General features: G+C 40.6%; 1 protein-coding gene across 1 annotated transcript; it reads right to left on the bottom strand.

The window, feature by feature from the left end:
• Positions 1–2,470: 2,470 nt before the first annotated feature.
• On the bottom strand, positions 2,471–26,633 carry dhrs11a (dehydrogenase/reductase 11a). The gene is made up of 8 exons (XM_061802823.1): positions 26,535–26,633; positions 25,731–26,170; positions 6,071–6,280; positions 5,288–5,382; positions 3,936–4,065; positions 3,392–3,484; positions 3,245–3,310; positions 2,471–3,169 (listed from the first exon to the last, which is right to left on the bottom strand). The coding sequence occupies exons 2-8, from the start codon at positions 25,860–25,862 to the stop codon at positions 3,128–3,130; spliced, it is 768 nt and encodes a 255-aa protein (XP_061658807.1). The 5' UTR covers positions 25,863–26,170; positions 26,535–26,633; the 3' UTR covers positions 2,471–3,127.
• Positions 26,634–26,654: the final 21 nt, after the last annotated feature.

Genomic DNA, 26,654 nt, shown 5'->3' with positions numbered 1-26,654 from the left:
ACTATGGAAACTGGGCTGACATGGCAACCATGGCAGAACTCCAAGGTAAAAACTACTGCTGAAATGAACAACCAAAAAGAACGAAGGCTCATCTTGGATTTGCACACACATACAAACCTCAGTGATTCTCGAGAATATTATATGGACTACCGAGATGAAAGTTGCGCTATATGGAATGTGTGCATCCCATGAAATCTGGCAAAAATGCAAAATAGCATTTCATAAAAAGAACATCATACCAAGTCAAACATGGCGGTGGTACTGGGATGGTCTGGGGCTGCTTCACTTCTTCAGAACCTGGATGACCTGCTGTGACTGATAGAAAGATTAATTCTGCTCTTTAACAGAAACAGAGACTGTTGTGACCTCAAACTGAAGTGCACTTGTGATCTGCAGCAGGACAACAATCCAAAAAACTCCAGAGGGTCAATTTCTGAATGGCTTAAAAGAAAACAAAGTGAAGGCTTTGGAGGGGCCTAAGTTAAAGTCTGAAATGGTGGATGGACCTTAAAGGCTGTTGCTGAATTTAAAAAGTCTGCAAGGAAGAGTGGGACAAAATGTAACTGATAGACATGTGAAAGATTCATTGCCAGTTACATATTAAAAAAAAAAAAAAAAAAAAAAAATCCAGTTTTCAGGGGTTTAAATTTTTTCCAAGTTTTAAATTTAAATTTTCACATAGGGCCATTTTGTTTTTTTAAAAACTACATTTCATGTTATGCTACATTTGTAATATATATATATATATATATATATATATATATATATATATATATATAGGTGCATGTCCACTGTGAGAAAGATAATCTAATCTTAGAAAAATCCTGAAATCACAATGTATGATTTTTTTAAACGATTTATTTGTGTGATACAGCTGCAAATAAGTATTTGAACACCCGTCTATCAGCTAGAATTCTGACCCTCAAAGACTTGTTAGTCCGCCTTAAAAAGTCCACTCCGTGTCTTATCCAGAATCAGATGCACCTGTGTAAGGTTGTTAGCCGCATAAAGACACCTGTCCCACCCATACAATCAGTAAGACTCAAACTTGCAACATGGCCAAGACCAAAGAGCTGTTCAAAGACAGCAGAGAGAAAATTGTTCAACCCCACACGGCTGGAAAGGGCTACAGAGAAATTGCCAAGCAGCTTGGTGAAAAAAAATGTCCACTGTTGGAGCAATCATTGGAAAATGGAAGAAGCTCAACATGACGGCCATTCTCAATCAGAGTGGAGCCCCATGCAAGATATCCCCTCGTGGGGTCTCAATGATCCTTAAAAAGGTGAGGAATCAGCCCAGGACTACGCGACAGGACTTGGTCAATGGCCTGAAAAGAGCTGGGACCACCGTTTCCAAGGTGACTGTTGGTAATACACTAAGACATCATGGTTTGAAATTATGCATGGCACGGAAGCTTCCCCTGCGTAAACCAGCACATGTCAAAGGCCCGTCTTAAGTTTGCCAATGACCATTTTGGATGATACAGAGGAGTCATGGGAGAAAGTTTTGTGGTCAGAAGAGACCAAAATTGAACCTTTTGGTCATAATTTCACTAACTGTGTTTGGAGGAAGACGAACGATGAGTTCCATACCAAGAACACCATCCCTACTATGAAGGATGGCTGTGGTTGCACCATGCTTTGGGGTGTTCTTCTGCACATGGGACAGGACGACTGCACCGTATTAAAGACAGAATGAGGCGGCCATGTATTGTTAGATTTTGGGGAACAACCACTTTCCCTCAGTCAGAGAATTGAAGATGGGTCAAGGCTGGGTCTTTCAACATGACAATGACCCAAAGCACACAGCAGGGAAAACCAAGGAGTGGCTCCGTAAGAAGCATATCAAGTTTCTGGCGTGCCCTTGCCAATCTCCAGACCTAAACAAAATAGAAAAGCTTTGGAGGGAGCTGAAACTACGTGTTTCTTAGCGACGGCCGAGAAACCCGTCTGATCTAGATAAGATCTGTGTGGAGGAGTGGGCCAAAATCCCCCCCTGCAGTGTGTGCAAACCTGGTGAACAACTACAGGAAACATTTGACCTCTGTAATTGCAAACAAAGGCTACTGTACCAAATATTAATATTGGTTTTCTCAGGTGTTCAAATACTTATTTGCAGATGTGTCACACAAATAAATTAAAAAAAAAAAATACACATTGTGATTTATAGTTAGATTATCTCTCTCACAGTGGACATGCGCCTACGATGAAAATTTCAGACCATTATTTCTGAGTGGGAGAACTTGCAATATAGCAGGGTGTTCAAATACTAATTTTCTTCACTGTATGTATTTATATATATATATCTTAAACATTAAAGTGGGGCGACTATCCAAAAATTAATTTGAGGCGGCAAATACTTAATCTGTTTAATTCTGCCTTTAAATACCTCATTTAAAGTGAATTGATTGAAAGCGCTGGACTGAATTACCAAATTGTTAGAATGCAGGAATTGCACATGCACAAACAAATAATTAGTACGTCTATTTTTATTTTAGAAATTATTTGAATCTGCACATAAGGGTTAAATGTGTACAGTTTAAATTCATAGACAAGTGAACATGTCAATATTGTATGTAAAGGTGGCAGGCCTTAAGAGAATGTTAAACAGTTAAATAAAGTGAAAACAACAGTACTTTCTACAGTTATTTTTCTATCCCAGCAGCTCTGCCTATCATCAAGTCAAACAATTATAAAAATAATAACACGAATTAATATAAACAAACAATTACCATTTAAATTGAACTTCAAATAGATATGTAATATGACCTTAAATGTGCAGTCAATAGCAGAGTCATTCTCTAAAGTTATGGTCGTATACTGTACAGTAGATGACCACATGACACGGCATAAACCGCCAACAAACTTTGGAGTCGGCTCAGTTAACGAACAACTGGTGGCTCCATTCAGTAGTATTTTCACTGTGGTTTTAGTCCACACCCTTCATTTCTTTCATCTATCTGACCTCCAGCCCTCCTTGACTCCTTGCGGTCCTCAACATCCAAACCCTGTCGCTGATTCATCACCCCACCCAACTCCCACCCGCGCTCAGCAGAGGTCGCTAACGAGTCGCCGTGGCTGCTGACTTTAGGGCTCCTCCTGCAGCGTCTTCCCCTCTTGTTTCACAGCTAGGACACCTGCTCAACCGGCCTCATCTGAACATCTCCAATCTGAGGGCAAAAGGTGATGACTAGTCAACACGTGCGCCACCTTATCAGAAAAAAACGTGAAAGAAAGGACAATACCTGGACATGAGGAGGGGCACTGAGGACAAATGTGACTGCGCTCGCTATGTCTTCTGCTTTTAAACACTGCACATTTGAGGGAGGGAAGAATGTGTTTAAATTGTACTGGTATTACTATTGCCAATGTAAATGAGCATTGTTGCTTACTTTCATACTCTCGTACACTGCAGCTGCTTTTTCTGGATCGTTGTTGTGGTGACGGAAGGCAAACTCAGTCTCCACTATCCCGGGGGATATACACTACACGAAAAGGAAAAGAAAAGTACCAGCGTGCTGGTTAAGAATTGCGGGAAAAATTCAAAAGGTGATCGTGTTCCAAATAAAAGTGACCCGAGGTCTGCAAAATTTCTGTCTGGGATTTTAGTTAAGCCCCTCGGGGCAAAATAAGACAAACAGCCCTTAGTATGATGTGTACAGTCCAACACCATCACCACCATTATAACCGCATTGACAAACATCTCGGAGAGTCTCAGTAAAAACTTGCAATTGCTAGCTTTCTAAACATACAGCTGTTGCGCTGGATCTCCTAAAATAGTCCAGGAAAATATACTGGGGGTGGTTAAGTGTACATAAGCCTAAATACAAATGAACACGCACAGATGGAAACAGGAAAAGGTGAAAAGGACACCATTTTGAAAACCAATATTTCACAGTATTTCAAATGACCATATTACATGTATTACACACTCACAGTTGCTCTAATGTGGGTGTTGGCTTCCCTCAGTTCTTGCCTTATTCCTTCGGTCAGAGCAGTCACCGCATATTTGGTGGCACAGTAGAAATGCTCGTCAGCACTTGGCACCATTCGATGCCCACCCATACTGTAAGAGGAAGAAGAGGAGGAGTGGCGTAAAGCATGTGTGAGCTCATACTGCCCACAACAATTCAGAAGCACAGATTTTGTGACACATGATAGCTTCAGATGGACGCACGGTGAGATAACGGTTAGAAAATCTGCCTTGCAATTGAGAGGTCCTGGGTATAAATCTTGGGCTCCAACCTCAGGTCTTCCTGTGCAAAGTGTGGTTGTTCACCCTATCCTGTGCTTATGTGGCTTTTCTCCAGTCACTGTGGCTTTCCCGAAAAAAACATGCGCAAATGTTCAATAATAAAATAGATCCATTCCAAATCGCTGCAAAGCAAATTCCTCCATCTATCCATTTTCTGTCCTGCTTAACCTCATTAGGGTTGCGGGCATGCTGGAGCCTATCCCTGAACTGGTTGCCAGTCTCTCGCTGGGCACATGGAAACAGCCAACCATTCACACTCACAGTCAGACCTATGGGCTATTGTTTGTTTTGGGGGCGTGGGACGAAAATTGGGAGTATCTGGAGAAAACCCATGCTGGTGAACATGCAAACATAATTTCAGATATTCAGAATCCGGCGTCAGCTGTTCGCCCCAAATGTACGGTCAACCTTAGTGGAATAGTCAGTTTTCCCACAGTAATTAGCATACTATGAGATTAATACCATGATAACATTGAAAAGCAAAAATTTTAAAAAATTAACTTCAACTTCTTCTGGGAATGACCCAAATTTAATCCTGATTCTTGTCCATGTCTGATATTCAACTACAGCACAGGATTGGTTGAGGTGATTGCTGCCAAAAGAGGTTCAAGCAGTTACTAAAGCCAGGGTTCACTTAGTTTTTCCTCCCCAGCTGGAAAGCTTTACACTGTTGTAAAAAAAAAAAAAAAAAATTAAATTAAAAAAAAGAAAAAAAATAAGAGAACATGTAATTTGTTTGTGTGGTATTAATTTAAGGAGACTTTGTTTATTATTTTGATTTAGATGAAAATTAGATTACATTTTCTGACCAATTCATGCAGGAATATAAGAAATTCCAAAAGGTTCACATACTTCTTCCTCCTGGTGTAAAAACAAGTACAACATGTGTGGAAAAATAAGTTCAATAGATTCTTTGGTACCGTACTGTTTGTCTCCCATCTATTCATCCATCCATTTTCTAGACTGCTTGACCCCATTTAGGGTTGCGAGTATCTGCCCTGACTTTGGATGAGACTTCCAACCACCGACTTACCTGTTAATATTGATGATGTGACCGTCATCCACATTCCTCTCTTTCATTGATTTGTAAGCCTCCCGGGTGCAGATGGACAAGGCTAGAACATTCACCTGGGGTGCAGGACATGAACTTCATTTAAAACAGTGAGTTGAGAAATACAGTAAAGGAAACAGAAGAACACATCTAGTTTATGGAACTTTACTCTGTTAAATGATACTCATGGATAGAAGTTTAAAGTCCACAGTGAAGCAAGATTGGGCAAGGTGACCAAATTGGGTCAGCGTGCAGATCACACAGGCTAAAAATAATACACTGGTGCAATACGCTCATTTGGGCTCCCATGACAACTGATGGATGAGCGTTACGAATGCTGGACCTTGAAAACTTTGGAGTTTCGTGGTCTTTCGTGGTAAAGAGCTCAAATGAATCAGCGTCTTTGGGTCTAACAAGAGAAAGCGCTGGCTTTCATGGGCCTCTGCTGTGCCAGCGCTACTCCTCAGAGCCAATTTAGTATTTTCTGTGAGGAGGGGAGGGGAAGGGGCGAGGGGGAGGGGGGCAACAGTGTTTGAGCAGGTACACACATTTTTCCATGTATTTACCGTGTGCCATAATTCTACACAGGCAAACATTATGCTCACATTGGACACGTTTTACTGCTTCCTGCTTTTGGGCTAAAATGGAACAACCACTAAGATCAATATTATGTAAACAAGCATCTGCACTCTAAATGTCTTCATAATTTTCCTCCATTTTTTTTTTTTAGCATAAGTATTGATGTGTTTATTGTACATCACCCACGTCGATCATATTTCTCCAGCCTTCTGTTTTCCCACTGAGGAGAGGCTCGTTATGGGCTAGCCCGGCGTTGTTAATGCACACGTCCACGCCTTTGTGGAGTGTTTTGATGGCTGAAAACATAGAGAGGATCTCCTCCTCGTTGGATAAGTCGCACTTGTACGGGATCAATGTCCCGCTGTATCCTGCGCTCTGGCATTCTGCCGCCAGCTTCTAAAAAATATAAACAAAAAACAAAAACAAATCAAAGCAATATGGAAATGTATACAACACTGACCTTTAAAAGACACTTTTTTCACTATTTAAAATGATTCTGAGGTGAGGCTATTAACAAAACACTTCAAGGAACAATAATTTTACACTTCATACGATGCTTCAAAATGCATTCAAAATTTTTGTCCCTCACAGGAAAAATTGCACTTAACAAAACAGTGGTACTTCTTTCCCAATGTGATATTTTTTGTACGTAAAAGTGCTTTTTACATATAAATAGCCTGATCCGTTCCAAGCCCCCTGACAAAAGAATAAGCATTCAAAGTACAAAATGGAAAGACCAATAACAATTTTTAAATAATGTTCATTTACCTTTGGCATTGGGGGACTATAAGAAAAGAAAGGGGGAGTGAGAAGCAAAAGGCATCGTGGGGGACAGAAGAGGAGGCAAACGTTTGACAGCAAAGAGAAAACATACGTATGAACGTATGCACGCACAGAACTTAATTCAACCAAAAACAAAGATTAATTAACTTGCAAAAAATACAAATGAAAAACTCATGAAAACGTTGTACTTTACCAATGTGTGCTACAGTGAAAGTGGTAGTGTGTGTTACTGTGACGCTCGAGTGTCCAAGGGAAACGAAAAGCATCACGGGTAAAAATTGACATCCCTCCTCAAGCAATTCTAAAGTCAATTTTCCATGAAATAACCCCTTTATAAGAAGATTTAATGTGAAGGACTGAAGAAGTTCAGATAATGCACAACCTACTGCAAAATGCCAACTAACACTTTGATGATGGAGTGGAAATATTCAGCCATAAAATCAACACCATAATCAGTCTAATTTCAGCAAAAACTGGATGTAATGAAGTATTGGTGAAGTGACGCCGTGCTTGGGACGCAGCATGTGAAGTCTGAGCAGGCAACGCTCCAACCAGGTCAGCTGTCCGTCTAGCACAGTGGGAGTAGAAACAAGCTGACATGGACCCCCCCGCCTGCCAGGCACAGCTCCACCAATCACCTGATCTCTGGCTCCTAGTGCCAGTCCGACAGAAGGAGCCACATGCACGTGGTAAAGGCGGGACGGCTCAGACACTGAGACGAGGCAACCATACCGGGGTAGCATGCAGCTTCCTCAAATGCACAATTGCTGCAGGAGCTTTGCTTGATAACTGATCAATTACTGCTCGTGCTGTCATTAACTCATTTTTGTTCTGTACACGTTGGACTTACTTTGACCAACAATGCGGAATTTTTAATATTATAATGGGGGTACAAGGTGGACGAGTGGCAAGTCCGGGGAACTTAAATAGCTGGGGAAATTTTAGCATAATTCTTATGTAAGCAACCAGATTTCATGCAAGCATGTTTGCATATTAACAATATTCCTCAATCAATTGCACACACTACATTGCTTACTGCAGGGCTCTCGAGACCACGCCTTCTAAAGGCACCGTATATTCCTCCGTCACGTACACCGATGAGTTCTAAAATCTAGATGTTTTTTGAAGGGAGACGGGCTCTTTTCATTTAACACTTTGAATTACACTTTGCTGATATTTTTAGACAGGGTGGCGCATTTTAGGAAGAGGAATGACATTTAATTCGACATTCATGTATTTGTTCTTCAATGAACAATTTAAAATAATAAATAAATTTAAAACCTGATTCTACTTTCAAACAAATCTGTTGAAAACCCATAATTGTATCATTTTACACTGACAAAATGTTTCCATTTATGCGTGAATATGATACCTTCAAAAAAATTCTACATCTTAATTTCCACAGATATTAACTGGAAACTTTATCTACACACTTTTGCAACCTTATTTCTAAAACCTAAAAGTGAGACCTATTATTCAGTAACGTCATTAATGTTTTATATTTATCTTAGTTCCCCCCTAAAAGTTTAGTTCAAACCTAATTGGTTTACGTGTACATTGCTGACCAGGTTCATGATGACATCTCCAGCAACACATAAAAAAAGTGGCATGCACCGAAAGTGTTGTCCACTTAAACAACATTGGACTGATAGATAATTTTGGCATTTGTTGAAAGATCTACTGTAGATAATTGAGCAAACGCGCCTCATCTCAAAATTGAGAGCGCAGATCTCCTTGCTTTGCCTCTAAGCCGTTCAGCCTGGATTATCCAGAGAGAAGGCATTAGCCGAACAGATCTGTCAAAACGCTAAAACACTGACATTACTTGTTTCAGCTGTGGAGAGTGAGACTTTTGCCCCGTTTGCCCCCTGTAGGAAATAGACCCCCTAAGGTGAAGCTGTGCTCAAGAAGGCCAAAAACAAGTTAACAGACCTTCAGACAGAGAAGAGGGAGCCCGACCAGTCTTTTGAGGGCAAGAGAATTGGTTATTTTATTAGGGTTAAAAAGCAGGCACTTAGCCGAGGAGTATCCTGGGCTTTGATCCAGCTCCAACTACAGGAAGTCTCAAGCTGTGAATCTCTGTGTGTATGCGTGACTTCAGGGCACCAGGTGTCTAACCGCCAGCCACGCCTACTAAAGCGGCAATAGGCTACACTGCGCTATGGATAACCAACCAGCCCTAAAAATCCACACATATACACAAATAATTAATCTCTGTCCAAAGCGTAACAGGATACTATCAGGTGAGTGTTCACACCTCTCAGGACAAGTATGAAAAATGTAAGAGAGCAAACCACAAAACAACAACATTTGTCAAGACATACTCTCTGTAATAGTCACGCAAACACCAAATGTTACATTGGAATTCAATGCAGAAAAAGTGCACTCAAAAGTGCCAAGATTCGCCAATGCTAAACTGTAAACAAAAATGTTTCATACCCATGGAATAAGCAGTAATTACATAATCCCACGAACACACGCCAATATGAAAACATTACCACGCTGGCAGAGGTAATAATGCAAACAGCAGAGGATATTGTTAACATATTGTATATTATACTCTTGATGCAAAATTCCAGCTCTGCATTTTAAGAGGGAATTTAATTTTTCCATTTACTTGTAGCTGGCAACAGAAAAACAGTGATGGATCCCCCAGACGTTATACAACATATTGTGCAGTTCAGTGAAGGTCAAAGGCACTTTGTATGTGTTTTGATTGTCTTTGTCTTTTTGCATTACTTATTCCAAAAAAATACAAGCCTCAACAAGGGGTGTTGTGAAAAAGATGAATACGGACTGCACTGGAAGTTAACTAAAATAAGCGAATCACATTTAAAGCAATAACACAAGGTACACACATACCGATAATAGGACCTGATTTGAGCACTCTTCCTCTTTATTCATCAGTCAGAAAATGTCAAATTGTTAGATGTGCCTAAAGATTACCTAGGCTTAATATCCTCCCATGTGGGCGTGTGATTTTTCTTCCCAATCGGCTCTATAAATAGTGGAGGCCAACAACTGTAAATGTTAAACCTGAACATTAACATTTTCAAATCCTTATGCCTTTGGTTAACGCCAAGTTTGGATTGAATTACAATTTGAAAGTGACCTGAAGCTCGCGGTATTATCGACACAAATGGAGGATAAATTGGTTGTGTTCTGTGTATGTATCATGTGTCTCCCACGTCTTGACACTTAGCACAATGAAAATGACATGCAGAAGAGTTTGCACCCACAAATTGGTTACCAGATAAGCTAACAATTAGCCTTGCTTGTTGCATTTCTTCTTCTACTATCGGTAAATCAACATTCGAGACCATGGTCCTCAGTCAGAAAAGGGTTACATGCCCACTCCGGGTCGGAGATGAGATTCTGCCCCAAGTGGAGGAGTTCAAGTATCTTGGAGCCTTGTTCACGAGTGAGGGAAGGATGGAGAGGGAGATTGACAGACAGATCGGTGCAGCGTCTGCAGTGATGCGGACTTTGTATCGGTCTGTTGTGGTAAAGAAGGAGCTAAGTCAAAAGGTGAAGCTCTCAATTTCTGGTCGATTTATGTTCCTTGCCTCACCTATGGTCACAAGCTGTGGGTCGTGACCGAAAGAACAACATCCCGGATACAATTGGCCAAAAGGAGTTTCCTCCTCAGGGTGTCTGGGCTCTGCCTTAGATATAGGTTGAGAAGATTGGTCATCTGGGAGGGGTTCAGAGTAGAGCCACTGCTCCTCCGCATTGAGAGGAGCCAGATAAGGTGGCAGGGGCATCTGATCCGGATGCCTCCTGGACACCTCCCTGGTGAGGTATTCCAGGCATGTCCCACTGGGAGGAGACCCTACGGACAACCCGGGACACGCTGGAGGGATTACATCTCTCAATTGGCCTGGGAAATTCCAGGGATCCCCCCGGAAGAGCTGGATGACATGGCTGGGGAAAGGGAAATCTGGGTCTCCCTATTAAAGCTATAGCCCCTCCAACCCAACCTTGGATAAGCGATGAATGAATGGATGGATGAAGTACTATAAGTAACACAAATTCCTTAATTATTATTATTATTATTATTATTTTTCAATAACAGCTGTGGTCTTACATTTAAAAAATTGCCATCTGGACCCTCCTTACAATGTTTATTATGCTCATTTTATATTGATTAGTTTATTCAGTGCTAAATTGTGCCACGGTTCTTTCTGTGTGTTGTAGGAGGAGAAAATGCAAAAAGATAAATTTAGCACAAATACTGTAATTTATGAAAACTGACACGAATTGATATGGCTTATTTGTCACGTTTAGGTACCAAGTCTGAAAGCCAGGTGCAAACTGCAACATTGTACTTAACCATGACAAGGAGGAGCAGGCTAAAAGAGGCAACGAGGAGAACAGACAATGTTAACCAAGATGGGCACTTGAGACAAATTAAATTAATCAAAGCATAGCTTTTATATAAGTCATGAGGTGCCATTCCAAGAGTGGAATGATTAATTCGAAAGCCTCTAAAATCCTCCATAAGAAATAAATTCTGACAAAAAACAACCGATGATTGATGTACATGACCTATTTTACTGCTCTTTGGTTGTTTTTACTCTATTAAATCAGGTTTTTAGATCAAGTGATACTGTTGGAAAAGTTAACGCATCAACATGGAGGATTCCCTGTAAAAGCTTATTGGTAAATACTAGAAGCAGACTCAACTAATGAGTTGAGATGTTGAGAAATAATCATGTTCTATTGTTTTATTCAAATTCTAAGACATTTTTCAACAGATTTTCTATTGGCCAAAAATCACACAAAACTGTTACCCCAAAAGGCCACTTTTTCCCAGAGAAAACTATTTGTGGAACCCATGAACTGATTTTTAAAATACTTTGTGGGTTGTACGCTGGTTGGAGAGACCATTTCAAAGGAACTTAGTATTTTGACAGATTTGTGGGAAATCTCACGTGTGTATATTTTTGCATGCAAACACTGTATTTAATTTTCCTGACATCTTACAGCTTGATTTCCTTTGTGTAGAGTGCACGTTGTCAGTAATACACACGGTGCTTATCCCTACATATGACAGTCAAACTAATTAGATCATTTCATGAATTTTTTTTCCCCACAAGCACCAATGATGTAAATGGACTGAAAAAATACTTTCCAAGGAAGTGAAAAGAAAATTAGCAAAGATCGACTTAAATGTAGAAGGCAGACACATTTAAAGTGGTGAGCCAGATCAATACTGAGAGGTAGTGTCTGAACAAAGAGTGAAGAAATTACATTTGTCTTAAACTGATACAATAGAACTCCCTGCCCAGTTTATACCCACTCTTCCTAGAAGACCTCTGGAAGGACATTTAACAAATGTCATAACCATAAAAACACTGGTCGGTTCATAAAAACTGACACACAGAAGTAATTTCGCCTGTCATAATGGATTTTTATCATCATTAATGAGAGTCATTAATGCTCTTAAAATAGTACAAGTGCAAGAAATGACCGAAAGTAAGTGAGACATAAGCTTTGAGGAAGACAATACGATTTAATGCAGAAAAAATAACTTAGTTATGCACCAGATGCGGTGTTACTCGCTCACAGATTACATAATGATTCAGTAGTAGAACTGGTGAGCTAAAAATGTGCATTGAGATACCGCAAAATGCCACTTGAAGATACAGAATGCAAAATTTTTGCTTTCCATAAGAAAAAAACCCCATACTAAATATTTATCAAAAATATTTTGGAAGTACATATCCTCCTGTAAGAAGTCCTTGAGAGACAAATCAATCAATACCATAAAGTGTCATTGTATTTGTAATAGTTCCTTGAATTAATTTGACCCATTTTTTATAGTGTGTCCTCATTGGGTCCTCAAGTGAGCTGTAACTTATCCCAGCTGACTTTTGCGCTACAGGCAGGTTACATACCAGTCACAAGGCACAGAATACAGACAGCCAACCATTCCCAATGACACGACTATGGATGAGTCTTCAATTAACCCAAGATGCATGTTTAGAGAATGTGTAAGGAATTCAGGGTACCAAGAAATTAACCAGACAAGCACATGTAAAATATGTATAAAATACAGGAGCAAAGATTCAAACACTGAACCTCAGAAATGTGAGGCAGGCATGTCTCTCTCATTAGTTCTCCCTTACCTAGACATAATAGGGTTAAAGGTGAGTGCAGACTGTTGGCTTTGCAGCCGTCCAGATTGTTACGTGATAATTTCTTAAAAGGTCTAAAGGTTGAACAAGACTATTTTATAGCACTTTGCTTAACGAAGTCTAATCAACATGAGAAGATAAGTGGCCAAACTGCCCCCCATATTTAAGTGTTCTCAGGAACTCATGGAAGATTGAGCAAGGAACAACATGAACCTTTAAGGATATCTAAAGCCTCACTTAACTGCCATTCACAGAATATCAAGCCATACAGTTTTGTAAGGCACTGAAACACTGCACTTAGTTTGCATGTCACAGGAAGAACACAAATTTTCCCATACATGGTGCTCGTTGTGACGCGAACAAACCGGAAGTAGCCTGGTGCTTTTCCTGCTGGTGTGTACCTTACAAAGGCCAACTCAGCAATATGCATTTGTCGCCATTTTAATGGAAAGCCTTGGTTTTACTTGCACTGTATCAGGAGGAGGAGGATGAGACGAGCAGCATCAAAAGGTAGGGTATTGGTTCATCATATTCTAATAGCACATGATCTGGGAGAGTTTAGACTTCTTTTGAGCTACAGCTCCTATCTACTCATTTTCCGAGGCACTTATCCTTACAAGGGTCGCAGGAGTCCTGGAGCCTATCCCAGCTAACTTGCGACAGAAGGCGGGCAACACCCTGAAACGGTTGCCACCCAATCGGAGGGCACATAGAGACAAATAGGCATTCACAATCACACCTAAGGGAAATTTTGAGTCTCCAATCAACACATTTTTGGGACGTGGGAGGAAACCACAGTGCCCGGAGAAAACCCACGCAGGCACGGGGGAACATTCAAACTCTACACAAGTGGGGCCAGGATTTGAGCCGCAGACCTGAGAACTGTGAGCCCAGCGCTCTAACCAAACACACCATCGTGTAGCCAAGCTACAGCTCCATGTTGACCATTTAAATGTCTTGCGTCTAAAAGCTCGGGACACTGGCACTCTGGATTAACGACTGCTTCTTCTTGCGGTAGTCAGTGTAGAACTCTGCCAAAATCTCCTCCATTATCGCATCACATCGTGCAGCTGGTAGCCATGAATCACAATCCAACTTTCATGGTGTTACGTTGCAGCCTTGTGCGACGGCAACACGTGGGTTGCTTGACAGTGCTGTGCTAATTGCAGTGGACGTAAAAGGGAGAGTCTATGATAATGATAAGCAGACTGAACGTGAGAGATAGGGGAGGTAGGTGTGCTATAACAGACAGGTGCAACCAGTGAGGTAAGGTTGTATTTCCACAAACAAAGAATAATCAGGGAAACGAAGCAGTATGGAACGTGTGTGTCAGCAGAAAGATGGACTATGAGAGCAGCCATTATACATATGTTCGCACGGTAATCATGTGACAAAAATGCCTCTTTTGTTTGGACTAGAGACATGCTGAGGCTTGAAGTTTATCCTAGCGATGCCTCCTCCATGACAGGTGGTTGAGATACTTCTGCAGTTACTGCTGTGAATTTCTTCAAAGTTTCTTCCAGTAAGACATATACAAAATGTAATTTGCAAAAATGCTTGCTCATTTTGGCCTCTTCAATGTATAAGTAGAATAGCAAAAAATTTATTCATCTATGCTTTTGTCTCCAGGACTAGTCATGTCCAGGGTGATAGAGGAGGTCTGAAGTTTATCTCAGATGATTCAGGGTGAAAGGCAGACGACATTTTGAACTGGATGCGTCAATCACTGGGAGATTTAGATTCGAGCTAAGAGGGCCAATTTACAACTTGTCCCACACCAGCTTGAGATAACATTTGATGTAAATCGTTAATTCCTTCATTCATTATCGTTTTCTTCACTAGGGTCTGCGCAGTCCTAGAGCCTGTCCCAGCTATCTTCGGTGCTATAAAAATAAATGTTTTGTGATGTCTGTTATACACTCCCATTATAGACCTGACTGGCAGCACCCATGCCTACTAGTCATCCCGTCATTCATCATGTAAAATGATACCTTCGAACAGAGCGCTCAAGGAGATGGTAATATAGTGGCTCTTCCTTCACAGATCAAGAATGTACTGTAACTTCATGAGAGCTCAACTCTAACTGGATCGCACAGAGCTTGACTTCTAGTGACCTTGGAGGGTTCATGTTTACAGATAAACACTATACACACACACACACACACATCGGTCTCAACTTAAAGTACACAAATTGAATGAGCTAACATACAAGAGCCATATAATTCCGTCATTACAAAATAAGACTTACATTTGATTGAATTAACTGATTTATTCATTTAGTGTACAAGAGATCAAGATCGTAAGAATTTCTTGACATTTTGCCCTTCTCACAAAGCTAAATGAGATCAAGAAAATAAACAGTTAAGTGTAAGTAGAGTTCTATACCTCTGCAAACTACAACCACAAAAACACTTATATTAATAAGTCTGCAGTCACTCAAAACTATGCATAAATCACCTCTGCCATGCCCTGAAAGATCATGCCAGTTAGTTCGTTGGTAAAATTACACAAAAACTACCCCAATCTATTAAACTGTGTAGGGGGTGAAATGTACAAGTTAACAAGTCTTTTCTTTTTTTTTTTTTTTTTTTGGGGGGGGGGGCTGCTGGGAACGTAGGTCAACATTTGGGTAGAGAGGATTTAATTCCCTTATTGCTATTGGTTCACTAGGAGCCATTCACCCAGGGTAGGAATGCAAATGGTACAGTCCTGTCCTTTTAATCCTAATCTGTCATTCTCCATTAAGCAGAAAGCAGCCTTCTTGCAAACATACAAACAAAAAAAGGCATTTGGTTTGTGAAGATTTTTTGTTCTGACATTGTCAATCTTGATTTGTTTTCACATCTTTACATTTGTCGCCCACCATAACTTGTTTGCAGTACCTTACCCTTTTGATTTCACGAGGGTTAAAATATCAATTTGCTAATGGTGATTTTGTGTTGGGTCCAAAAGTAGCAGATTCAGAAGATGGCCCTGCGGTGAAAAAGATGTGGCTGCATTGTATTTGTTTTGAGATTTTGTTCAATTTTTTTGTGTACTAGGAATTGCCCATACATGCAGCAGTGATACTGTAAAGAGAGAGTTCTATGAGAGCGCAAGAAAGGGATGGAACAGGCAGACAACCACAATCTGGACTTTTTTTACACATTGGTAGCGGTTTGTACTTTGTAAAAGCAATATTGTATTACATCTGTCATTTGTGCAGGTGTACTGAATGCTGTGGTTGAAGAGGTTTATATGTATTCCCTCATATCAGAGAACCTCCCTCAAGTAAGTGCATGCACAAGTTGACAGTGTACACAGTGTCTACAACAAGACAGGACAGGAAGCGCCCACCTATTATAGGAGGAGGTCCAACCGGGGAGTGTCAAGTCCAGTAAACCTTAAACCATTAAAAGTGATAAGCACAGAGAGGACAGCACAATGGTGGTGCAAGAAACAGGGTAAGTCATGGAGATCACGGTGCTGTTCAGCTTCATTAGGCTATTGACCTCATGATATTATGGTAAACAACTGATGAAAGCCACTACTGACAAATGTCAGCCCTCTCAACATAACTAAGATAATACAGTAAGAACAATAATAGGAATTTAAGTGGAATCTGTCATTTTGACAATTGCCAGGAGATAAAGGATCACCCAATCCGTAGTGCCTAAGTCTGTTCTACGATTTCATGGAAGTCATGAATTTTTTATATAAAGTTGTGTACAAAGGTAAAATATCTTTGTTTCCTTCATGCTAAGATAAAGAATTTAAGTGGAATCTGTCATTTTGACAATTGGCAGGAGATAAAGGATCACTCATTACGTACTTCCTAAATCTGTTCTATAATTTCATGGAAGTCATGAATTTTTTTTATATACAGTAGTGTACAAAGGTAAAATACATTTGTTTCCTTCATGCCAAGATAAAGAATCTAGAGTCTAAAACTAGCCAAACTTAGTGCAATTTTACCCACATTTTAAATAGTTGCTTTTAGTGTACTGGGCCACTTAGCCCTACAGCTGTGAATGGAGCTTTGCTTCATCTCCAAATACTAGGACATATGATGGATTATTATTGGTTCGATTGAAGACTTTGTTGACACAAACATCTCAGTGGAAATGTTGGCTCCTGAAAATATCCAGAGAAGCAGTCTGACCCACTTCAAATGCTTTCTAGAATGAAATCAATTCATTGTGCGATCAAAAGCACGGGCTGTCCAGACGGATGCACTTTAAAGTAGTTGAGACTTGCAGGCAAAAAAAACTTTTATATAACAGTAAAGAAGTAACAAAAAGGGAGTTACAATACAGTGGTACCTTTACTTAAAAAAATTATCCATTCAGGAAGTCGTTTCGTAACGTGAATTTTTCGTAAGTGAAGTGCATTTTACATGTATAAAGCCTAACCGGTTCCAAGCCACCTGACCCACACACACTTCTTTTCCTTTTGGCTTGTTCCATTAGGGGTCGCCACAGCGTGTCAGCTCTTTCCATCTAAGCCTATCTCGTGCATCTTCCTTTCTAACACCCACTGTCCATCATCCATCAACCTTCTCTTTGGTCTTCATCTCGCTCATTTGCCTACCAGCTCCATCCTCAGCACCCTTCTGCCAATATACTCACTCTCTCGCCTTTGAACGTGTCCAAACCATCGAAGTCTGCTCTCTCTAACATCGTCTCCAAAAAAATCCAACTTTGGCTGTCCCTCTAATGAGCTCATTTCTAATCCTATCCAACCTGCTCACTCCAAGCGAGAACCTGAGCATCTTTATTTCTGCTACCTCAAGTTCTGCTTCCTGTTGTTCCAGTGCGTGCCTCCATCTTTCTAATTGTTCTTCCGCCTGATCCCTGCTTTCAATACAGATCACAATATCATCTGCGAACATCATAGTCCAAGGGGATTTCCAGTCCAACCTCTTCTGTCAGCATATCCATTACTACCGCAAACAAGAAGGGGCTCAACACGGATCCCTTATGCAGTCCCACCTCCACCTTAAATTTTTCTGACACACCTACAGCGCATCTCACTGCTGTTCTTCTGCCCTCATACGTCTTGTACTGTTCTAACATATTAACCCGCTACACCAGACTTGCGCATGGAATACCACAGTTCCTCCATTGGTACTCGCTCATAGGCTTTCACTCGGTCTACAAAGACACAATGTAGTTCCTTCTGACCTTCTCTGTACTTTTCCATGAGCATTGGCAAGGCAAATAATGCATCCGTGTTACTCTTTCTAGACATTAAATCATACTATTCCTTGAAGATACTTACTTCTGTCCTGAGTTTAACCTCCACTACTCTTTCCCATAACTTCATTGTGTGGCTCATTTTCTTTATTCCTCAATAGTTTTGACAGCTCTGAACACCCCCTTTGTTCTTAAAAATGGGAACTAACACACTTTTCCTCCATTCTTCTGGCATCTTCTCTCCCGCTAGTATTCTATTGAATAAGTTGGTCAAAAACTCTACAGTGACCTCTCCAAATTGGTTCCATACCTCCACTGGTATGTCGTCAGGACCAACTGTCTTTCCATTTTTCCCCATTCTGTTCAGTGCTTAACTTCCTCCTTACTAATCATTACCACATCCTGGTCATTCACGCTTGCCTCTTCTACTCTACCTTCGCTCCCATTTTCTTCGTTCATTAACTTCTCAAAGTATTCTTTCCATCTACTTATCACACTACTGGCACCAGTCAACATATTTCCATCGCTATCCTTAATCACCTTTCCTTGCTGCACATCCTCTTCTTCGCTAATTTCTTCCCTTGGATGACTTCCTGTATTTTGGGGTTCCACCACCAAGACTCCTCCCCTTTCCTACCAGACGGCACCGCAAGTACTTTTCTGTCTGCCTCTCTGAGTACCTTGGCAGTAGTATTCCAGTCTTCCGGGAGCTATTCCTCTCCATCAAGAGCCTGCCTCACCTCTTTCCGAAAGACCGCACAACATTCTTCCTTTCTCAACTTCCACCACCTGACTCTCTGCTCTACCTTTGTCTTCTTAATCTTGCTACCCGCTACCAGAGTCATCGTACACACCACCATCCTATGCTGTCGAGCTACACTCTCCCCCACCACTACCTTACAATCAGCACCTCCTTCAGATTACATCGTCTGCACGAAATAAAATCCACTTGCGTGCTTCGCTCTTGTAGGTCACTTGATGTTCCTGTCTCTTCTGGAAATAAGTGTTCACCACTGCCAATTCCATCCTTTTTGCGAAGTCCCCCATTCATCACCAGCTCGCTCGAGCCCCGGAGCTCGCTCGCCGGGGAGTGAGCTCACGGCTCCACCACTCGGCGGAGCTCACTTGCCAGACTCCGCATCATTCCGCCCGAAGAACCATCTGAATATTCAACATTTTTACAGCCACAGGTTCAAATCTGTATGGAACTATTCTTCCGTGTTCCTGATCAACCGCTACTGCTATTTCTTCATCATATGAGGCTAAATCAGCACTGGGCATAATGGTCCTATGTAATCAACTGTTTGGAACGCCACGTAACACGTCGCATCCACGCACGTAGGTCACATCACTCGTGAAAATGGCGACGCATCTGAAAATTCGTAATTGTTGATAAAAATCTTCTCAAAACTATTAAATGAGAGAGGATTTAACATCACATTGTCAAAATAGGGTACACATTACATGACCTATTGGATACATTGTTCATGCAAACCAGTGAATTTCCCCTTTGACCATTGATGCTAGTTTCCATAAGCCTGTCTTGAGGATTTTTGCATCATCTTACATATTACATGACGTATTGGATACATTGTTACTCCAACCCACCAGAATTTTCCTTGAGGTTGAGCACAAAATTGAGGGTTTATGCAGCTGTTCAATTTCTTTTCCTATTCGTATCACCTTCCTAGTCTGAAATCAAAGGTTCCACTGTATTTTGGTGCCCTTGAAAACAACAAGAATTAAAAAGCAAAAAATAAAAATGCATGGGAGGTCTAACGTTGCAGCTCTGTTACTTCAGTAAGATTTGCAGTTCCCAACTTCAGTCAGGGAACTATAAAACAACCAAGAACACACTTTGTGCCCAGAGAAAAGAGCTGTCTTTCAGCAAAGTACTGTACTACCGTCTTCGGGTGCTCTCAAAAGAGTTCATGTGAAAGTGTAATGCTGCTACTTGGATGTCCAATCACTCTCATTCCTGCAGAAAGCCCATGGTGACCACACGTCTTCTCCCCACCGCCTACTCTAAATTATTACACATTCACATCATACAGCTTCTAGACAAAACATTTCTGAGTTGGAACCAAATTACATAAATGCAGCAAAAATTTGAATAAACTACCTACATTCACCATGGTTCCATCTGGTCCCTACTAATACTGTAAGAACAACAACGTCTTTATTCCTACTAGTGAAAGAAATACACACCAAAAGGAAGTGAGGAACAATTGCTGAGTGACAGACACTTGCATCCCCCACTTTGCTCTGGCACAGCGACAGCCCAGTTTACATAGCAGGGAGCATACAATACTGCCTTTGTCTTAAATCTCATACGCAACTTTTCAAGAACAAAGCTGACACCAGATGGAAGAGGACAACAACCAATCGCTCATTCCATCCTGCTATTGATCGCTATTCCATCATATTTAGTTATTTAAGTCTGCTAAAACACAATTATATAGAGAATAACTATGGATCCTCTGGCTGTAACATAGCAACATCTAGAATAATGGCTTTTATTTGTAGAAAGCCAAATAATTATTTTGGATTTGAAATGCAATGACATTGTTTGAGGGTTACACATACATGACAGACTGCTGCAGTTAACTATTGACAGGAGGGAACATGTGACCAGAGTAAGAATGGCGGGAAGTAGTCAATTGCGCAAGTCACACTCACTGTAGTGTAAGCATGTAAGGACATGCACGTAGTCAAGGTGGGGGACATGATTGCTTGTCAACAACACAACTAGAAATGACTGAAGAGTTAATCATTTACTCTTTACAAGTGTCAAACACAGGAAAAGAATTTTAAATGCACTTGTCTGTAGTACAATTGGTGAAAGGACAAAAAGGCACCACCTACCTAATACACAGTGACCCTTTGTTTATCCTTTCAGACCCACCTGCCATAGGTAAAATTTGGAATACAGAAAGATCTTATTAAAAAATAGATCACCATCCCCGCACACTTAAAACACAATTTTGAATGATTCCGCTTTCATTGAAGAAATGGGAGCCTATTGAACAACATCACTTTGAGGAAATAAAAATATGACTCTCGCTGGCACAGTTCTTCAAATAAGAGGAAAAATTAGCTAGCTTCAAAGCAAAGCAAATTTATTTGTATAGCGCATTTCATACACAAAGTAACTCAATGTGCTTTATATGATTAAAGGCATTTGAAAACAAAGAGATAAACATTTAAAACAGGATAAAAACTATAAAAATGATGAACAAAATATTAAAAAAGACAATTAAAACTGCATACACTGCAAGTAATCTGATCAAAAAGTGGATATATTCTAAAAATCATGAGAAAAAAAAGAAGAGTTTTCAACCTGGATTTAAAAAGATTCACACTTGGGGCTGACCTCCCCTCTGTTGCCCAATTATTCCATTTCTGTGCGGCATAATAGCTAAATGCTGCTTCACCATGTTTGTTTTGGACTCTGCGCTGCACTATTTGACCTGAGTCAGTCGATCTCAGAGCTCCACTAGGTTTGTATTCCGTAAGCATTTCTTTCATGTATTCAGGACCTAAATCATGTCGTGATTTATAGACCCGTAGCAGAACTTTAAAATCTACTCTAACGCTGACTGGAAGGCAGTGCAAGGACTTTAGGATTGGAGTTACACGTTCTGACTTTTTTTTTTTTTTTTCCAGAACCTGAGGTACAGCATTCTGAATGAGCTGCAGCTGTTTAATACTCTTTTTGGGGAGTCCAGTCAGAAGACCATCACAGTAGTCAAGTCTACTTGAGATTAAAGCATCAGTGAGATTTTCTTGGTCTGCTGGACACATGCAAGACTTCACTCTAGATATGTTTTTCAGATGGTAGAAGGCAGTTTTTGTGATTGATTTGATGTGATTGTTGAAAGTCAGGTCAGAATCAATCACAACACCAAGTTTTTGGACTTGGTCTTTGGTTTTTAAAGATAGAGAGTCCAGGTGTTTACTAACAGCAATTCTCTTTTCTTTATTTCCAAAAACAATTGTCTCAGTTTTGTTGAGCTATAGTTGAAGAAAATTTTGGCTCATCCAGGTATTTATCTGATTTAGACAGTGGCACAATATCTCAATCGAACGGTAGTCATCTGGAGAAACTGCTAAATATAACTGTGTGTCATCTGCATATCTATGGTAGACAAAATTAAAGTTTTGAAGAATTTGACCCAAGGGTAGCATATACAGGCTGAACAGGAGAGGTCCAAGAACTGATCCTTGAGGGACACCATAGGTCATTGCCATTTGCTGAGACCGAGCACCTCCAATGGTCACAAAGTAGCTCCTTTCCTCTTGGTAGGACCTAAATCATTTACGGACCGTTCAAGACATTTATTATTCACTTTCATTTAAAGTTTTCTGTAAAACTGGCACATAAAACAAAAGCAGAATTAAACTCTGTATATTTAAACACAGAATGTTCAACCATACCATATACTGTAATTTTCCATCCATTTTCCAAGCAGTTTATCCTCTTGTCTAATGAATGGCACCTAAACTTAATACTGACACGAAAAGCTAAATGTTATATAAGGGTAAATGGAAATTAGCTCACGTTACGGTGATTATAAACTTTCAAACAACTGCTACTTTAATAAAGGAAGCAGATACAAAATCATCATACAACAATACTGAAACACCTCCCTGCTTTGTGAAAACTATTAACTATTACGAAACAGTCGATGAGGACCTCCGCTGCCAGTTCTCTTTGCTCTTAACTCCGCTGCTTCTACATCCAGTAGGACTCAGTGCTACCAAGTTTGTTGCGCTGTAACATGGTACCATACTAAATGTGTGCAACTCTAAATTGGTTCTTGCCTGTACTGCATACTGTAAAAACTCCTAAAAACGCACAGCGCGGATAAGTAACTGATATAATGAGGGTTCAATGTACTGAAAAATATTTTGAATGAAGGAAACAAACCAACCATTTAAACACTGTGCTCATCAGTGGCATGATGCATGACCTGGTTTCACATTACTGTATTTTAGTGTGTCTTTGGAATATTATGTGACCTTACCAAGGTGGTGATGAATGGTAACGACCACATCATAAATTGTGTTCAGAGCAAAGACCGTTGGTAACATGTGAGGAACTTGTGGAATTTCTGTCGTATGTCTGCTTCACTAGTCCGAGATTCGTTCAAATGCCAGCTCTGGCCTTTGTGTATGGAGTTTGTGGCTCTGTGAGTTTTCTCCAGGTACTATGATTCCTCTGTGTTTTTTTTTAAACTACAATAATAAAAGATTCCTTTGATTTTTTTGTTTTTTTAAACTACTATAATAAAAGATTTTGATGGTTTACTTTGGTTGACTTAATCCATTTAAAAAAACATTACAGTTGGTCCAAGTTATCAAAATAAAAATCAACCTTAGGATTGTCTGCTGGTCGCAAGTTGTGTAAAAAGTACAACCAGTTGGCGATGTCACTGTCGCTTGTTAAGGTCATAGTGCATTTTAGATTCATTCAGAATTTGTACCTAATAGCTATCACTAACTTATTGTGAGTACTGTATAATAATGTTTTAATGTTGTAAAAGCCAGCTTGGTGAAAGACTTGTTAACATGTTGACCTCACAGTCAGAAGATTTAACTTGGAATCTCTGTTGAAGCATCTCGGTGTGGAATTTGCATGTGTGTGCTACCAGTTTCCTCTCACATCCCAGAAACGTGCTTCTTAGGTGAAGAATCAACAGTACCTATAGCTATGAATAAGAGTATGAATGAATTATTGTCTGTGTGTGAGTGTCTACATTTGTGTGTGTATAGACTCATACACAGACAATAATTCATTCATACTCTTATTCTACAAATGCATTTGTATAAATAAAGGCCTACCACCCAAAAAACCCACCCCTAACTGGTATTATCTGCAGTTCAGTAACTAAACACCCTTACCCACTAGTTGAAGAGATATGCTTATATGAATGATAGATGTGACAAGATCCAGAGATATACTATAGTCCATTACTAATAAAACAGTTGGTAACAATTGCAGGAGAGAAAGCAAACTTTACAACGGAAAATGCAGATCAGTTCACCTGTAGCACACCACTGATGGAGCTAAGACAGTTTGAGACAGAGAGGCTTAATTATTGGCTGAACAAGATAAGGAAGGTGCAGTGCCTTATGGCCTAGTGGGAGTATGCAAGAATGTCTATCATGAAGCCTAACTCTATTTATCAACAATTTAAACGGACTCGTCCGTGGTACAGTTGCTGAAAAGGACAGAGGCACCACCAGTCTAACTACAGTATACACAGTGACCCTTCGTTTATCCTTCCAGACTTAACTGATGGATAAAAAATTGGATAGCGAACAGTTCTCCAAAATATGAGGGGAAACCCACTTACAAGGTGTTTATCACTTGTAGTTGAAGTTTGCTGTGAAACTCCTGCATAAAATAATATTCATACATACATTTTCTGAGTCGCTTATCCTCACAAGGGTCGTGGGAGTGCAGGAGCCTATTCCAACTGTCAATGGGTAGCAGGCAGGTTACAGCCGGAACTGGTTGCCAGGCAATCACAGGGCATTGGACACTCTAAATTGCCCCAAGGTGTGATTTTGAGTGTGACTTATGTCTGTCTCCATGTGCCCTGCGATTGGCTGACAACCAGTTCAGGGTGTACCCTGCCTACTGCAAGTTGACAGCTGGGAGAGGCTTCACCACTCCCGCGATCTTTGTGTGAATAAGTGGCCAAGAAAATGGATGGACGGATTGACCGTAACACACCACTTTCCCCCACATCCATTTGGGAGGGTTTGAAAATGGATAGATGGATAGACATAAAATGATGCAGCCAGCCGGATCTGGAATCCCAGGCCTCAACTTTAACACTTGTGATCGAGAGCCTTCAATGAACCAAACATGCATGTTTTGTTTTGGTTTTTTTTTGGGTGGGTGGGAGGAAGTTGTAGTACATGGAGAAAACCCATGCAAACACCAGGCAAACATGCAAACTCCACACTGGAATGCCAGCACTGATGTTTGAACCCTAAAGCTGAGAATTGGGAGGCAGGCCGCAGATGGGCAAATGTCACAGGTGTCCATACATATCGCACCTCCTGCAAATCTAAGAAAAGTGTTTCATCAAGAGTCCAACAGGTCCCAGCACATATCATGATCCCAAGCAACACTAAAGAGTGTTGAGGCAATTTGCGACTACCTGAAGATGCGATCGATCGCTATAACCCTACGGTCGTCGCAGACACATTATCTCTCGTTTTGAAGTATTGGAGAGAAAAGTGTAGTGCGGCGGCTGCTCTGCCACCCAGCTCCTGACTCCGTGACCTCACTGCAGAAGGTCAACCAAAACAAAATGATCTCACAAAGACTAACGCATTAGCAGCATGGTGCCAAATGACACTTTGCAGGTGTGCTGCCTGATTCTCTTAGACATCAGTAAGAACATAGGTGATATTTTTATAAAATGTAGGCGAAAAAAAACTACAACCACCATCCGTTGATAGATAGATAGATAGATAGATAACGAAAAGGGATACACGAAAATAGAATATTCATGTACAAACACAAAGAATGTTGAAATGTTGCATAAAAGACACGTGAGCTTTAATTCTCCCCACCATCCACACAGAAATGTTCACCTAACGTTAAGAGAAGTTGTAAAGCTAATGGTTAGCAAGCGGTTTACGTGCGTTAGCTTGTTAGGGACTGTATTGCACTTAGCTATTAAAGGTAGCTTAACGGTTGATGATGGCAGTGGGGTATTATTGAAATACCTCAATTTTGTCGACATTCCTGGCACAGCCGACCACCCTCATGCCTTGTTGGACGAGTGCCCGGGCCACGGCCGCTCCAATGCCCACAGAAGCTCCGGTCACCAGGGCCACTCTGCCTTTCCACCGCTCCATCGCTAACAACGCAGCCCTCGCCGGCACTGGACGCGAACCCTCGGATTCTGCGCTGTTTCTGCTCGGTTCCGACAGATTCTATAGCTAATATTAAGAAAATGTACACCGCCTGGAGTTTTTAGGATGCTTCAATCTCGCAGCATCCAGATATAGTCGCAGTAGCACTGGTGCGTAAAGGCAGGTCCATGCGCTTCTCTGGATGACATGAAGAGTGATCGTGTTAAATGTTTGGTTCACATCGCCACCCACTTTCTTCTTGGGATCTGCGACGGCTCAACTGCTGTCCAGGTTTGGTTATCTTCCGCCACCTACCGGAAACACAAATTTAAGGCTCTTTTAATTCACTGGATTAAAATTTAAACGTAATTAATTTATTTGAAAATTGCTAAAAATTGGCTAGGCAACATTTAAAAAAAAGAATTCAATCCTAAAACTTGATTTTGAATTCATTTATTTTAACAGTTTAATGCAAAAAGTTTAACCCCAATTTAGTTCTATGTCAAATTGTTTTCCTGTCCTGTTTTAATTTCTTGGCGTTTTCATCATTAAAATATAACTATTTTAAAACTTTGAAACCATATTTCAGTTGAGTGTGGGGTTAATCTATGAAATACAAAACTAGTTTCAGGAATAATTTGCATTTTTTTGTACAGCGCTACTAATTTCTTTTACCTTAGAACACCAACCAATTCACGATCACTGACTGGGAACTGAACCCACACAGCCCCCGAGTGAGGCGAGTGTACCACTACACCATCAGTGACTTGTCCCCAACCAATTCAGTGAAAAAAA

The sequence above is a fragment of the Syngnathoides biaculeatus genome, chromosome 18 (genome assembly GCF_019802595.1).
Source record: "Syngnathoides biaculeatus isolate LvHL_M chromosome 18, ASM1980259v1, whole genome shotgun sequence".
Taxonomy (NCBI): Eukaryota; Metazoa; Chordata; class Actinopteri; order Syngnathiformes; family Syngnathidae; genus Syngnathoides; species Syngnathoides biaculeatus.
The sequence above is the reverse complement of the archived record's forward strand: the minus strand, read 5'-3'. Positions and strand labels throughout refer to the sequence as shown.